General features: G+C 48.8%; 1 protein-coding gene across 1 annotated transcript in view; it reads right to left on the minus strand.

The window, feature by feature from the left end:
* Window positions 1-6,882, minus strand: part of SLC22A7 (solute carrier family 22 (organic anion transporter), member 7) — an 8,874-nt gene extending 1,992 nt beyond the window's left edge. Inside the window, exons 1-2 of the mRNA XM_010074830.1 lie at window positions 6,424-6,882; window positions 4,487-4,590 (exon numbers count right to left, since the gene is read on the minus strand). Coding sequence (XP_010073132.1) covers window positions 4,487-4,590; window positions 6,424-6,801 — 482 coding nt within the window. The 5' untranslated portion in view covers window positions 6,802-6,882. The remainder of the gene's footprint in view (window positions 1-4,486; window positions 4,591-6,423) is intronic.
* Window positions 6,883-16,872: the final 9,990 nt, after the last annotated feature.

Below are 16,872 nucleotides of genomic sequence, written 5' to 3' on the forward strand. Positions count from 1 at the left end.
AGGCTGGTTTACAGCAGCTGGAAACCTGCTCCAGGAGTGGGGTTTGAAATGGTGCAAACCAGAGGCTCGAGAAGGAAAATGAAAACATTGCCCGCTCTGCAAAGAGTGCGAGATGCATTTTTCACTGTGAGGGTGGTGAGACACTGGAACAGGCTGCCCAGAGAAGCTGTGGATGCCCCATCCCTGGAGGGGTTCAAGGCCAGGCTGGATGAGGCTTTGAGCAACCTGGGCTGGTGGGAGGTGTCCCTGCCCATGGCAGGGGGTGGCACTCGATGGGCTTTAAGGTCCCTTCCAACCCAAACCATTCTGTGATTCTATGATTCTATGCAACACCCCAGAGAGGAGGAAACATACAGCCAGTACCACAGTGGGGCAATCCCATCTGGAGGGCCAGCCTGCCCCATCGGTGTCTAGCACAAGGCTCTCCCAAGGAAAGAGCAGCACTGATCAAAACAGTACATCGGGCTCCCCTGTTCAACACCATCATCAGAAGCATTGATGTCAGTTTGAAATCCCATGCTGCCAGCACACCCTGCTCCCTTCAATGGCTGTCCCCACGCCTGGCTCAGCATGTCCTCCTCCCATGGCTCCCTCAGGACCAGCCACTGCCACCACTCTAGAGGAGGAGAGAGAACCGTGACACTTTCGCTCTGAACCTTGAAGGGAAAACAAAGATCCCAAAGGAAAACAAAAGGAATCCAATTGTCAGCCCCCTGATGTCCTAAGGGGTCTATGAGGAATCTGCTAGGAGGTCTTTCTCCAAGGGTTTTGGAAGCTGTAGGACCCTCTTACCCCTGGTGTAGAGAGTGGAGAAATACAGAAGATCAAAGACACACAAATGCACACACACACACACACACACACACACAGAGAAATACGTGTGTAGGTATTTCTGCACAACCTATGAAAATCTAAAAACCAAAACAGAGCACAGTCTCCTGATGAACGTCAGCACTGCATGTGATGATGTTGTTGTTGTTGTTCTCTTCTCTTTTTCTTGTGTTGTATTATTAAATTTGTCATTACCTCAACTCACGAGGTTCCACCTTTTGTTTTCTCTTTTTTTTTTTTTCAACTCTTTTCCCCCATCTCACCAGGGGAAGAGGAAGCAAGCAGCCACATGGCGCTCAGTTTGCCGAACAGCGGAGTGCCCCTACTTACGACACTGGAGTAGTAAATTAACCCTGTCAACAGGTAATGTTCAGTCTATAGGGACTGAAATCCTGGTCTGATTCTGGCATTAGAGCTCTCTTAGTGGCCACCTCAGAAGGATGGAGGCAAGAATGATTGCTCTAGGGGAAAAAGTGATGTGCCAGCACAAAATGTCATAATAATTTTCTTAAAAATGACCATAAATTACTTCATGCAGCAGCTAGTTAATGAATTTACTGAAGAAAAAACCACCTGTGGCTCAGGCCCAGGCAGTCTGCTGGATCTGCTTTGAAATTTAAGCAAAGCCAGTTCGCAAAAGTCATCGCAATGCCCCTGGGTTGGAGCAGGAAACATGGCAGAGCTGGATCTTGTTTCCAAAAGAGTAACTGCCTAAGAAAGAAGATACTTTTTTAAAATGAAGATTTCTTTTGAAAATACAGTAGGAAGGATATACACCCGTAAGATCCCTTGCAGGTCACAAGGCAGCTATTTATGGACCATTGCTAGGCTCTCTCGGCAAATGCATGCCACCTGCGAGCAGAGGCGAGTTGGCAGGATCGAACTGCAGGCTACAGCGAGGCTGCTAGAAATAATCATGGAATCATCGAATCATTAAGGCTGGAAAAAGACCTCAGGGATCATCAAGTCCAACTGTCAACCCCACACCACCCAACCCACTAACCCATGTCCCAAAGCAATAATGCTGTTAAAATTGTCTTAAAAGGGAAAGGTAGGAATATACAACCTCTGAAAGGTTAAATGTAGAAAATATAGTAAAAGGAGCAAACTGTACAAGCATGACAATTAATTAAAAAGCCATTTTCCTAAATACCCTAATCTGGAAGTCTGCCAAAGCATCATATAGCCAAATCAGTACAAGGACAAGGTACAAAAGGAGTGTTTAGAAGAGAGCACACAATAAGAGAAACAACATAAATATTTTTGTGTGTATATGTTTACAGTGAAGGTTGTTGGAGGGTTTACCAGGGTAAAATTTGTCAGTAGAGATGTTCTCAAATACAATTGTCTGTAGAGGCCTAGAACAAAATGAACTTGAACTGTGGCAAAATGCCAGGACCAGATGGTTTTCACCCCGGAGCACTAGAGATGAAATCTCTGCATTACTGTTAGCACAAAGAAGTGGGACGTCTTCTCTGTTAGAGAAACAGAAGGTTGCGAAGGAGACATCAGCTTTTAAGGAGTCTTAGGGGAGACAGGGGGTGCGACACCTGAGCTTTAACATATCAGCCAAATTTACTGCAGATTGACCGGACACACTGCCGCCACTGCGATGAATGGGCTGCAAGCCTTTCTTGACCTGCCCGGCACCGCTGGCTGTCAAACCCGCGTTAGCTGCCACTTTCGCAGATTGAAGGTTCCTGGTCTGGCTAAATGGGAAGTCAAGACACAACTTGGGTCTTTTTTGTTAGCTTCTCTGAATTTTCTCCATTTCTTCTGCATCCTTTTGAGACGGGGAAGGAGGGTTGAAGGGAAGTCAAAACTGCACACAGGATTCAAGATGGGGGGCCACCATGCAGTTACATGTTGCTGCATAGTCATATTCTCTTTGATTTTATATTCCTTTCCTAATGTTTCTTAATTTTCCATTTGCTTCCCCAGCCATTACTCATTGCTGAGTGGATGTTTGCCTAGATCTATCTGTTTTAACCCCAAAGTCCTGCTCCTGAGCACCTAGGGTCAGCTCAGAGGCCTTAATTTTAAATAAGACTTTAGAATTGTTCCTCTATTTTAGATTAATCTGCCCTGGAATTTTGTCTTCTGATGCTCCCATCCAGTCACATCAGCTCCTTCTGCAGCTCTGCACACTTGGATCTCATCCCTACCATCCTGATTGTTCAGCATCACCTTCCCCACTCCCTCCTTTTCCAAACAATTTATAAATGTGCTGAAAAGCACACAAATCCAAGCACAAGTCCCTCTCCATTGTCACAAACAAACACTTAAATCTCCCCTCTCCTTCCTGGCTTTTAATCAATTATCTAGTCATGCAGAGACCTTCTTGAGCCTAGGGGAGCTGAGTTTCTTTAGAAACCTTTGGTAAGGAAACTTCCTGAAATCCATGCAGATGGTGTCTCCCCATCCACATCCCTGTTAGTGCCGTCAGAGAAATCCAGTATGTCTGTAAGGAACAAATCCTTTGCCAAAACCCCCCTGATTCTTCCAGGATGTCACATCCACCCATACAGCCGCTGACTCAACCTTTCAGAATAGTTTCTACTAATTTGCCTGGTACAGACAGGTATCAGGCTGCCTGGAATGGAGTTCCTGAGGTCATTTTTGGAAACCAATTAATCTCAAAGGCCCCATAGGATTCAAGGATGACTGCTCCCTGCTCCGGGCAGTTTCCTGGCATTCACCTGGTGGGTTTCTCTAAGCCGCCTTCTATCAGCTTATTTCAAAGCTCCAGCTCCAACACATTCTCCCACTGTGAGCACAAACTAATTTATGTCTCATACTGCAGCCTTTTTACTTCCAGATGCTCCTTTTCGCCTTGATCTTCTACTGGCTCTTTCCCCTCACAATCCATTTGAAATACAAATTACTTTTCATTTTGCTCTAGCAGAGACCTTCTCTTCTGCCTTATTTTGTCCTGCTCCTTTTGATGGTTCTGAATTTCTTTCTCTCCAACTGTGCTATAAAACCACTTTAGTTACAAAGCCAAGACACAGTTTGAAGATCAGCCAGGTGTCCTATACTATATAAAAGTATACTGATATACCCAAAAGATACGGACGTAAAAATTCCCACCTTCAGCGCTAAGTCTCTGGATGCTCCACACTGTGCAGCTTTTTCCCTTCAATGCTTGTTTGCTCCCAGAGGAAGGAAATGCCTCTTTTTGTTTTCAGCTAGGGCACACATTTGCTCTGAACCCCTCACTCGGGTGTCCTTAACCAATTTCCACATAACTTGCAAGGAGTTAACTCTTTCAGCCTCTTGTCCTGGCTTTGTTTCAGCCAGCTTTCTCCTTTTTTAGACAGTTGTCTTTTCTGAAATCCATCTTGCAGATGGTGGTTTGGGTTTTTTTTGCATTTTTTTTATGGTTCCTGCAGCAATGCTGGCCACAGTGTTGTGGTCGTCACTGCAGTGCATCTTACTCCTAACCAAGGCCAGAGCTGCTTCTCTGTGGGTTGCTAAATGGCTGATCTATGGAACGTTTAGCCCCTGCATTGCTTCCCAGTATGACTTTAATCCAATGTGGGAGGCTGGATTCTCCCTTTATGATTGTGTTTCCCCCTTTCTCTGCCTCTCTGTTTGCCTTTTGCAGGTCACAGGTTTGTGAAGTTCTTGAAGAAGAGCCTGAAAGAGTTCAAACCTGTCTGAAAGGTATCCAAACACCACAGCCCCCACCGTGACGCCGATGAAGAAGAAGGTTGCGGTTGCCTGGTTCAGTCCACGCTGCTCACACACGAGGTCCCACTGAAACACAAGGTCAAAATGACACTTAGTGCCCTTTTCACACCCCTTCCCCCTCGGTGCTCAGCCATCATGTCTTGCGATTTATATTGTCTGAATCTGATGGAAGGGAAGAATCCTGCGCTAAACGGCACATAGGAGCGTGCCGGATTCCTGAAAAGTGTAAACCTGCTACTTAAAAAACTCTGAGGTCTCCCACTGTGACAGCCCCTCTGTGGATGCTCTCTGGGCATCAGAAAGCTTTCCTGGGTACCACTCATCATGGAGAGAGCCCCTGTTCCTCGCCTGACCCCTGTGATAGCTGTTCTCAGCCTGCCTGGGTGCAGCTCTGCCCCAGCTCCTCCTGGCACCCTCCTGGGATCGTCCTGGGGAGATGGGCATTGGCAGGGTGCTGCAGGGCAGTGAGCTTAAGACATGCCTCGACCTTCACTGGGGAATGTTGTGTTGATGTCCAGTTACTGTTGCCCCGACCAGTTTCCTTTGAAGTTGTCTGTGCAAGGAGGAAGGCGGGCAGGTGGGGAGTCAGACCAAATACCTGCTCCTGATGCTAACTTACTGATTCCTTACTGGGAAGCTGGTCTAGACATTTTTCCTAATTAGGTTAATGAGCATCATCTTACTTCCTTGGAGGTACAAATGTTGCTAATCATTACAGAATGCTGTGCCCAAGCTGCAGAGTTAATTTTCTGTACGTGCAACCTTGGCAAAACTTGATTTAATCATCAGCCCAGCCTCGCAGCCTCTCTGCTGAGGCCAGCCAGACCTGGAGCAACCTTTCTTGCTGCAAGAGCAAAAGACTCCAGAGAAAGCCCTGGCGCCTTGGACATGTCCTGAAGCTACTGCGCTGTGGGTGCAGCATTGTGAGAATCCCTGCTCAGCATCTGTGCTGTGGAGCAGCTCCCCTGCCTTTTCCCCCAAAGGTGCTTTACACCTTTCTCCCTGAAACAGTGCAGAAAAACCGGTACCGACCTGGTGCACATCTGACCCTCGCTTCCGTGCCTGATAAAAAAATGGGGGGTGTTTGGGTGGTGGGGAGGAGGCACCAGCTCGAGGTTCAGACTTGCCGTGCTCTCACCAAGACAGTCAGCTGCTATCATTTCAAACCCAGCCGTGCTCCTCTTGTCTGACCAACTGTCCCCTTTCCCGAGACCTCCTGTGCTTTGGGCCACCTCTCCAGGAAGGTAAAGCATTAACACCTAGAGGTATCACTGTTAGGCTGAGCAAAGCATTTCAGAAAATGGATGGTTAATGTTTGCTGGGCAGGGACCTTGGGGTTCTGATTGGCCAGCGTGCTCCATCTCAGCAGAAAGCCCATGGAGGGCATGTTTGGCTTGACAGCAAGAGACACTGGTGGTGAGAGAAGAGGGGCGGCAAAATCTTGGAGAGCAGGGAGGAAGCCGGAGGAGGGGTCTCCAAGGGAACAGAAGTTACAAAGTGTTTGGAAAATCAAAAAAGCAAGTCGTGGCCTCATATGAAGTCCTGATAAGGGTGTAATCCTGTGCAAATGCCATGTGGTCCAGGCAGAGGAAATCCTGTATGTGTGTCTCCCCCACCCTCCAATCTCCCAATGACCTGGAGAAATTAAGATGCTTATAACAAGAAATGTTGGCTTCTAACTATCAATCTAAGCAAGATGCTTGGAAGAATAATAATGAAAGTCAGCTTCTGAGCTTCAGAGAGCTTCCCCACCCCAGGAAATCTCTAAACAAGTCCTTTCCACTGGTTAAAATTGAAAGATTCAGCTCTGACTCCGTGCACCCAGCTAATGATTCTTCATCTGGTCCTCAAATCACTGAGATAATTTCATTTTTGGCTAGGTCACAGGCCAGGCATTACCTGGGTGGAGATGGTGGAGGTGAACTGTGAGTGGTCATAGACCCATCCGTGCTGGCAGTTCTGGATGATGGAGTTGTTTTCTGGTTGCAGAGAGGAGTTGAGCAGCAGATGGAACTGAGGCTGCACAAACATCTCACAGGACCTGAAAGTGCCGTCGGGCTCCTGGGGGATGCTGATGAGCAGAACTTCCTCCGTGGTGAGGTTCACAAATGCCTCTTGGTGTGGAATTGCACAGTGGTGACGGGGAGTAGCAGCAAGAAAATTGTGCAGCAGGAAGTGCATGGGAAGGTTGATCCTTGGGAGGCAGAGGCTAAACAAAATAAAAATCTGGAATCTGCCAAAGCCACCAATTTCCAGCAGGAGATCCTCAAATTTCATCTTTTCTGTGGAGTTTGCTTATTCAGAGCAGCTGTATACCAAGGAGCAGCAACATGAGCTTGAAAAGCAGTCTCTGTCCTTGGAGCTCAACTTCCAACGGCTTTTCATACAGCCACTTTGCTGGACTTTGAGACCTTGCTGAAAGCTTGTCGAAAGTCACAGTGAAGCTCTCCATTTGGGACAGAGCCAAAGAAATTATCCTGTGTGCACACAACACGTCCATTCCCAGTGGACACAGCACAAAGTGCCCTCTCTTTTCAGAGTCCTTTTCTCCTGTTGCGGGATTTGAGAAGATCCACGTTAGGAAAGGAGGCTGTGGGAAGAGTGCTGTGAAAACACCACTGTTGCTAGCGTGGGGGTACCATCCAGCATCCCAGGTGCTGCAACAAACTCTGTCTGGTGTGAGTTGATCACCAGCCAGCGCTGCTGGATCATAAAATGCGCCCCCAGGAGAGCCGGGGCGGGGGGACCCACTCTGTAGGGATGCCCAGGGGCACCAAAGCCTGGTTCCTGTCCATCATCTGAGCGTTTTTTAGTATGGCTTGTGTCAAGTCGTGATCTGGGAGGGTGCCCAGAAGAGAAAAGAGTCTCTGGATAGGTGAAAGGGAGGTGAGCACTCTGGGGAAAAAGGGTGGGATGCAGGTGAGGGCCACCTTCTCACCAGTGTCCTCCAAAGGATGGAAGAAGTGAAAATGTTTCCCCACAGAGCCTTTCTCCACCTGGGAAAGTGCTTTCCCAGGACACAGGCAAGGGAGCGATGCTGTGCCTGCCGTATGGGGGGCTGTGACACGCTCCTGGAAGGTCACAGCCACGTGCTGCTGTGCTCTGGGGACTGATGGGAGAGCCAAAGGAGCGAGTGTGCAGTCCCTGCCAGGGCCACAGGTCCTACTGCGACCACCATATGAGCCCTGCACCATGGTTCTTCCACCGCCTGCTTCGGGAGGGCTTTCCTGGAAGAGGTGCATCTTTACTGTGAGTTTTTCTTCTTATGCACTGAAGAAGAAAACGAGCTCTTTATTCAGTCGGAGCCACGGCAGAACAAGAGCGGATGGTGCATCTGGGAGGCTGAGAGGTGGCTGGTTGTCAAAGGTGTGCAATACACGTTTGTACATCGCGCAGCTGCTGGGAAAAAGCTTTGACCCCATGGTGGCAGGGAGCAAAAAAATTGATGAATTTTTGGGGGAGTTACAGAAACAATGCCTGGAGAATGCAGCAACTGGGGAGATGTGGCATCAAAGCTGGCACAGCTTGGTTCACACAACCAACGTGGTTCAAAGAAGAGTCCCTAGTCCATGAACCAGGAACAAAAGAATCCATCAGGAAGTGGCAGGGCCAGGTGCCCCAGGCCTGCCAAAATTGACTGGAGGTGTAAAACCTCTTCAATGGGCAGCAGAGACCTGGCTGGAGGATGACTGGAACTTCAAGACAAGACAGACACAAGTCCCTGCCCCACAAGTGATCAAGCTTAGGCAAAAAGGATTAAATTAGGGCAGTTAAAATGGGAGCAGTGGGAGAAGGAGCTCTCCTCTGGAGATCCTGCAGGACCCTCTCCTGCAAGTCCCTTAACACTCTTGTCACCCTCTTGGGTACAAGACATGGGCATGCTTCCCTTGGAGCAAGTGCTCTGGACAGGCTGGACCCACGGGATAACGCATCCCAGGCGGTCGTGTCCCGACATGTTCGGGGAGCCGTGCGTCATGCAGCAAGAAGGGGCAGCACCCTGTTGCCCGCTCAAAGGCATTGAGCAGGATAACACCATGGTCTGGGGCTCACAAGGCAAAGGATGCCATGCTGTGACCTTAGGAGATCTTTGCTCTTTTCAGCAGCATTCCTGGTCACCCATGTTTAACTAATGTGCTGCCCCAGCCTTGGCTACGAGCCCTTTTGGTGCTCATCCTGGGATGAGTGTGAAGGAAACACACAGGAGGGAAGCAGGGACATCTGACAATGCTGTGCCTCCAAGGTTACAGTTTAAGCTCAGTTGTACTAAAGGACAAATTGTTTTTCTTCACCACTGGTCTTCTAAGAGCAAGGAACAGAAACTCTGATTGATGTGCTGTTGCATATTTAAATGGCAAAGCAGACCCAGCCTCTGCGTCAGAAGTGAGGCTACGGGTCAGTGCTCTGCAGCTCCTGGGGCTCTGCTCTTCATACCGCAGTTGCCTAAAATGTACATCAGCGTGTTGCTGCATTTCTCAAACCCAAACGCATTAATTTAACCAGTCACCAGATTGGTTAATGACTACCGTGCGTGCAAATGCTGGGAGTGACTGTGCCCTGCCACTTGGTTAAGTAGACCCAGGACCTGACTGAAATGGCTTGGACATGCTGCTCTTATGCGGGGTGCAGACAGCTCACAATCTTCCCTACTCAGCCACCGCCTCTGCAACCCCAGCTTTGGGGGATGTCTTGTGAGCAGGACACCAGCTGGCGAGGGCAGGAGGGACACTTTGCGACAGCCAGCATTGCCAAGGAAGGTCCATGCGGTGGCTTGCACCAAAGAGCTCCTTACAGCCACGTTCTCTGATGCACTCTCAGGCAGATTGACAGGGGGTGCAAAATTTTAACACATGGCTCAGAAGATGTGGAGCAAAAAGATGAATTAAGGAACTTCAGAAACTTGTGTACTGGGATGGATGGATCTAAAGGCATTAACTGCATGTCAGTAATTACATACATGACATCACCCTCAGCAGTTACATACATGAAAACACAACCTGTTTGCAGGTATATGAAATTGCCTAAAAATAAAATTATGTTGGAGTTTTAACCCAAAGCACAGATGTAAATTGAAAGCTGTCAGTAAGCATGCAGTTTGGGACCATGCATCTGTAATAGGAGGAGTCACAAAAACTGCATCCTCCAACAAGGAACAGGTTGGAAAGTGATCGTAGATAAATGCACTGTTCCTACGCTCTTTTCCAGGCTTCTTGCTAGTGTTGGAGATGGAGTATTGGGTGAGTTTCTTATTGATTCAAGGGGTCAAAGCCTGAGTCAGTTCCTGTACACCTGAAACTGCAAAGTACAGATGATCCCTACTCAAAAAAGGGCAGAAAAATCAGAAATGAAGTCTTGGTCACTGAAGATAGGAGCTAGGGGATGCTTAGGTTTAAATGAGAACATTGGTGTAAGGAAGGCATTTAGTGGAGGAAGATCAGTGCAGGAAAGCAGAGCAGTTCCAGTGCTGAAGGTGAAGGCAGCTCCCCTGGACACTCTGCAGCTTTTCTTTACTCTTTTTGGGGAGGAACACATTGGTAATGGCCTGGGAGGCGGAGGGAGGGCAGACGGAGCTGTGGAGCTGCTGGGATGTGATGAGCACGCAGCCACATGGGCAGAGAAACACTGGCAGGGCAGATGTTAGACCTTCCTTCACCCACTCAGTCATGACCTGCAAATCACTCTTGGCATCCAGGCTCCCCATCTCCTCTTTCTGTGGAAGAAACTGTGACAGTGCATACTGCCACTCCCACACCTTCACTGTCTGCACACGGTTTCCAAAAAATAGCGCTCCAGCCAGCGCCCTAGCCTGCTCCAAGCTCCCCAGGCAGCACTGCATGACTTTTTGATGTCAAAGCCTGGCACTTCCTTTAAGATACAGCATGTCAGGGCCTCATGGGCACTAATGGGTGTTAACCGCCCTCCACCTGCCACCCACATGCCTTCTGCTGATGGCCCAGGGCCTCATTTCAGCTCAGGCCTGGGTCTCCCATCCCTGCCTGAGCTCTGGATGCTGCATGGACCTTGGACCTGTCTTGTAGCCTTGTCTCCTGTCCCATCTCCTCCTCCAGACTGGGGTCCCTGGTCCCAGTTCATCCCCTCGCTGTGTCTGGGGCTGTTGATGGACCCTGTTGCACCCCCAGCTCTGATAGCCCATGGGACTGATGGGGATGGCATGGCCAGTGCTGCAGTCCCCCCAATTCCTGGCTCATCGCCTCCTCGTGCTGCTCCTTGAACTACTGGGTGTGTGTCTTGAGCTCCCTGTCACCGTTTTACTTCCCACGGGATTATCCGCTGCAAGTGACAGTGATTTAATCAGATGGTGCCTCACTCCAGAAAATGTTTGATCCTGCCTTGGCATCCTCCAGGGATGGGGCATCCACAGCTTCTCTGGGCAGCCCGTGCCACTGCCTCACCCCCCACACAGGAAAACATTTCTTCCTAATGTCTAGTCTAAATCTCCCCTCTTTCAGCTTAAAATTGTTACCCCTCGTGCAGCCACACGTCACACGTGCAGCCCCCGTCTACTGCGCTGACCCTGCTCTGAGCAGGGCTGTGGACCAGAGACCTCCCAGCTGGAATTATCCTAGGAGCCTATGAACACTACACCACGAGGTTTTGGACTAGCTAGCCCGTTACTGGGAATCTCACCAGCTAAGGGTGGGTGGTGAAGCCCCTCCAGCAACCCCTCCTGCTGGCAGCAGGTCCGTGTGGTTCTGCAATACTTCTCAATTTCCCAGCTGATGCTGCTTAGCTTTGATTTTCATCTGCCTGTTCCTGACGTAGACATTCAGGAGCCTCTTAGATCCCAGGGTTTCTTTCTATGGATTTAGATTCTGCACTAGACTCAGTTGTATTTTCTTTTGGCTATAGGAGAATAAAATCTGTCATCATAGTAACATCAAGGCAGCCCTTATTTTTTATTTTTTTCTTCACTCTCACCAATTTTTCCCAGGTCTTTAAAGCTGAGAGGAGCTGACAGTGTTCTCCTGTCAGACTGGTGTACCCAGAGGAGACTAAGCTTTCTGATGCTCCTCATTGCTCCGTAATTGGATTTACCATGGGCTACTTTATCCCAGCTCAGCTCAAGTGTGTCCTGGGGCTCAGGGGCAGCCTGTGAACTATGCAGCTCAGCATATAAATGTGGAAATGGTGCGTTTTGGGATATTTAGTCAAATGCTGTATGTCATTAGCTATGCAATGTAAAAAAAAGAAGCCACTGTATTTGCCTGACAAACCCGAATTCCAGAAAATCTGGTACAAATTGTATTCTTACCCTGTAGTTTTTTTATCACCTGAAATCTCGGACAAAGTGCTCATTTGTTGTGTTAGACCATGATGATGCTAGCTGAGGTATTTTCCCCATCTCCTCCTGCTGCCTGGGAGCATTAATGCCTTATAAACATTTCGATTATTTTTAATACCTAACTGTCTTCACTGGCTAGTGGCCACACTTATTCCTGCCTGGGCCATTTTTGTTGCTGTTTTTTATTTATTCATGGAGCTGAATATCATTTTACTATTTGTTCTCTAAAAAAAAAATCCAATTTTTCTTTTAACTCTGCTTGTTTTATTTCTGCACCACTTGATCTCTCTAATCCATATCCATGGCTGATGGACTTGCTTTGCTCACTTTTTGTAGCAGTGAGTAAAACTGCTTTATTAATTGGATTGCGTTTACCATGTATTTTATGATAGGTGTTAATCAAATGGGAATTGGGGTGCAACTGCCGAGACATTTACCATCAGCCTCCTTCTCCTTCCTTATGCCTTAGAGACGGCCAAACAAGACCCCCCCCAGGGAGGAAAGCTTTGTTCATGGGGGCAGCCGAGCCTGCGCGGGTGCGTGGGCAGGGAGGGAGAGCCCCCGTCGGCTGGAGATCAGCAGAGATCAGTGAGCAGACACCAGCTGTGCCCCCAGATCCAAGGGACATTGTCACAGGATTTGGGTGTCCTGTAGATAGTTGACTGCAAGCCAGGGACCCCTTTGAGAACACCGGTAAGAGCAAGCATGAAAAGAAAGACCTCACCGCACAGTGAGCTGGACAGAAAGCTATTTATAAACCTTTTATTTGTTATGCTACGTTCTCTACCAGCGCTCGGTTTCCTTCTTTTAGTTTCTTTTCGAGATGCAATGATGTTGTTCCAGAGGTGCAAAGTCCCTTCCATGTTTACATGCTCACCTGAGGGAGAGGGCACAGAGGGATCCACTTCAAAGCACCCAAGTCCTTTGCATCATGCTCAAATACAATTATTTAGGGAGCTCTTCCCAGGGTGATTTCTCTCTTTCCTCCAAATATGAACTCCTGGTAGTTTTTGTTCCTCTGCTAAAAGCGATTCCATGTACTTGTTCTTCAGCTCTAAATCCCATCAAACTAACCAAAACAGTGAATTATCAGAATTAAAACCTGTCTTTTGATACGCAGTCTGAACTGTAAAACGCTCAGGACAGAATCACTACAGCTGATCTCAATCCAGCCCATGAAACAGCCATGCCTCTTCCTGTGGTATTTGCTTAGGAAATGATCACCTTCGTGCTATCACAGCTGCCAGCTGTGACATCCAATAATATTTGGGACTTACCTTACCAAGCATTCATCTTTCTTACTAGTACTTCTTCCCAAATCCTTGGATAACGGCCACATCATCATTATCGGGATGTTGCCAGGATGTGTCCTCTCCTGTGCTGCCCCCCTCTGCCATCCCTTGATTTCCATCCCTCTGAAACTCCAGTCCAGTTAGCTGTAAATGCACGTCATTTGGTAAGACAAGAACCGGAACTTTACACAGCCCAGCAGAGAAATCCAGTCCATGAAGCTACACGTGAAATGTGCTGGTGTCGATCACATTGACGCACACAGAAATACGGGCACAGCTATACGCAAGGTGACCTGCCTCAGACACAACGTGTCTCAGAGGAAACTCAAGAGATGGTTGTAGCATCAAGTGAGGCTCATGTCCCATTCCATGCGGACAGGATGCGTACATGCCTTTGTGTTTGCTGGTGTGCTGGCTCTTGTTTTTGCTAGCTCAACTCAAAACCCTCAGCCCAGGGTTCAGGCTTCTAGGAGCTAAGGTCCGGATTTGATGTCAAATGTCAAGCTCTGTTTCGAGTTTAATGAGAATATCTGTGTTCAAGAAACGTGGAGATGTGGTGCTTCGGGACATGGTTTAGTGAGTTAGGTGGTGTTGGGTTGACGGTTGGACTTGATGATCCTTGAGGTCCTTTCCAACCTTCATGATTCTATGATTCTATGATCTTTAGGTTGTGGGAAAGATTGTTGTGAGAGAGCCTGTGAGCTAAAGCAGTGTCAGAGAGGAGAAAACTAAAAACACAAGCAAAAGTAAAATTACTGACATGGTGACACTGAACAGCACGAGGACTCACTGCATGGACCAGGCAGACATGGGTCCTGCAAACAACCGCACCGTTACTTAGCTGTGACACCCAGGCTTCTACCCTAAAAACATCATTTTGTTTCTATTAGAAAAGCAGGCTTTGCTCTCTGACAGATGCTGTTTCAGAAGTGAAGCTGAGCCTGCTGCCTGCAGCTTGATTGTGAACAAGATTCATGGAGAAGGAACACATCTGTGGTGCAGAAAACACTCACATGAATACATACACACACCAGCCCTGCCATGGTGCAGCCGTTCCTCTGACCTTGCCTGCTTGCACGAATCACAAGCTGCAAGAGAAGAGAGAGCCAGCACTACCACTGGGGCTTAGGGAGAGGCTACCAGCCGGTCGGGCAGCTCTGAGCTTTTGCTCTACCTGTTTGCATGCACAAGGCAGGAGTTGCATCATGGATGCTCAAATTGAAACAGGGGAACGCTCCCAATCCTTGCCAGCATGTGTTTTGGGGTTTGGTCGCAGCCAACCAAATTGTCATGATGTAGGAAAAAATAATGTACCTTGTGGGGAGATTTTATGGGAACTTGGGGCACAGTTCTGCAGGAGGTGTCAGAGAAGGAACAGGGGCCACAGCTGCCACACAGCTGGAATGCAATCCAGGCACAATATTAGCCAAAGTCCCTTGCCAGCAATTCAGGTGGTATTTCTGCTTCACATGGCAACACCAATAAATGGGAGAAGACACCATTGAAAAGGTAAACAGGCTTTTAATGGCATGATCAAGAATCCCCTGTTAATAACAAATCTAATGACAACTGTGTTTGGTATGAACAAGAAATGGCATCATCGTTTATTTTTTTTTTTTTTAAGACGTGGTCTGAACTCATGACAAATGCCAGGTGGATCTGTACACAGACAGGGCCTCTGTGATGCATGCCAGATTTTATGGCCAAGAAATTTGCCATGCAGTTGAACCAGATTGTGGTTCCTCAGTCGGAGTCGTACATTCTGTTTGCAGTGTGTAAACATTCTCCAGCTGCTTTTCTAAAGAACACAAAGAAGATATGTAGAGAGATTTAGCCTTGGGACCCAGTCGCATTTCCAGGCAGGCAGTACCAAGGAGCTGACGTCCCGTCTCCAGGCCAAAAGACTTTTCCAGACTGTGCCAGAGGCGAAGGAACACAACGTTGGTGCACCAGATACAACGTCTGAGTGTAGAGTCACATGCTATCGTGTTAAAAGGAGATATACAAAATTATCTGTGTTTCCAGCTCCAATTCCTGTCTGGAGAAGAAGCAGCCCAGGTCCCACAGCACAGCAGTGCCCCTGACACCAGTGTTATGCCCACGTGCCACAGGGGCCATCACACCATCCGCAGGGGATGCTCTCAGAGCCTCTGCCTGGCGCCCCAGCAGCCATTTACCCACGCGCCCTGCCTCCTCCGGCCACCCTGCGTCAGGGCACAGGCAACGCCAGGCCAGGCAGGGGCAGAGCAGCTACCGGCACGCCCCACGCCGACACCAGCCCTGCAGCCCCTCTGGTTCAGGAGCTAAGAGCAGGATGACTTCTCCCTTTCATTCCTTCCAGGAACCCACCTCTGGATTTGCTGTGGGAGCTCCTTTCCTCCTTTTAGCACGGAGGGCATCAGCACATATTCCAACCTGCTTTTCAGAAATCAAAGGGATGATGTTCCTCCTTATAACCCGGAGCACCCGCCTGCGTGGGGCAGGGCCAAGGCTGCCTCAAGCTTTGCCAAAATCCAGGAGGGCTTCGAGCCCCCAGCCAGAGACAGACTGACTTGCAGGGAGCACACCGTGACTTTGAAGACAAGATTTGCTAGAGGAGGTATATTAGGAATGAGGGGATGGGAGACTTATGTCAGAGAAATCACTGTCACTTCCTGGTATCCTGGCTGTGCTCGGGAAAGATTGCTCACAAAGACGCAAACCCCCGCGCTCATGGAGATGCTGCTGACCTCTCTGAATGTCAGCTGGCTCTGCTGCTACTATCAGCATGGTCCCAGCCCCTCGAAGTGCAGCAACAGGCTGAGGAAGAGCAAAACAACTTTTCAGGGTTCTGCAGAGGACTTGGGAGCCTACGGGCACCCACCCGGTGTCAGTGAGGAAAGGGCCTGGACAGAAGCCCCAGCTCTCTCCCTCGGGCAGATGTCGGTGTCCCTGGCAAACAGCTGGAATCCAAGGTGGTTGCTAACTCCCAAGTGGTCCCTGTGTGCTTTGTGAAACCAGCCGAGCACTGGTGGAGCACGGGCACGTGGTCAGTTAAGCCAGAAGGAAGTAATTTGGAACCAAACTCATGTCCACAACAGGACTTTCACTGTGTTCACACGGTGAATTTATCTGCAGTTGACCAACGTGTGGGGCAAGGCCTTAGGTGGGCATGGGTGTCTGTGCACATGGAATAGTGGTGGGATCATGCCAAGGGTCAGTAAACTACACAGAGAAGAAAGAAGTGTGCTAAGGGACCATCGAGCTGCTGCTGGAGCAGGTCAGGCTATCAATAGATACTGATCCATCTTCTTATACTGAGAAAGTACCTCTATGTTGGAAAGGAGAAACATCAAAGATTTTCTTGCCCCAACACAACCTGATTTGGATCAAAGCGTTTCGCTAGCAAACAAACGACGCTTGTGTTAGTCCAGGGCAGTCATGTGAGCAGGGACTCTCCAGAGCCCGATCCGTGCCACGCAAAGATGGGTGGCAGTGCACCAGTTATTACAACTCTGAAGGCCGGCACGTTGGCTGCCAACCATCCCAGCTGGGGTGTGTTGCCCCTGGTTCATGCTCAGGCGAGCGGAGCCTCATGGCTCACATGCGCTTTGGTAGAACGGTACCCTGTTCCTCCATCCACGTCCCCTGCACGCAGCCATCAGTCTTGCGCACGTCAGAAGTCACACAGCATCAGGACACTTCTCTGAAGGCAGCAGGATCCTTTTCAGCCTTTAGCCACTATATATAATGGGCACTACTTATATTATATTGTTA

Source organism: Pterocles gutturalis, unplaced genomic scaffold (assembly GCF_000699245.1).
Source record: "Pterocles gutturalis isolate BGI_N339 unplaced genomic scaffold, ASM69924v1 scaffold43117, whole genome shotgun sequence".
Taxonomy (NCBI): Eukaryota; Metazoa; Chordata; class Aves; order Pterocliformes; family Pteroclidae; genus Pterocles; species Pterocles gutturalis.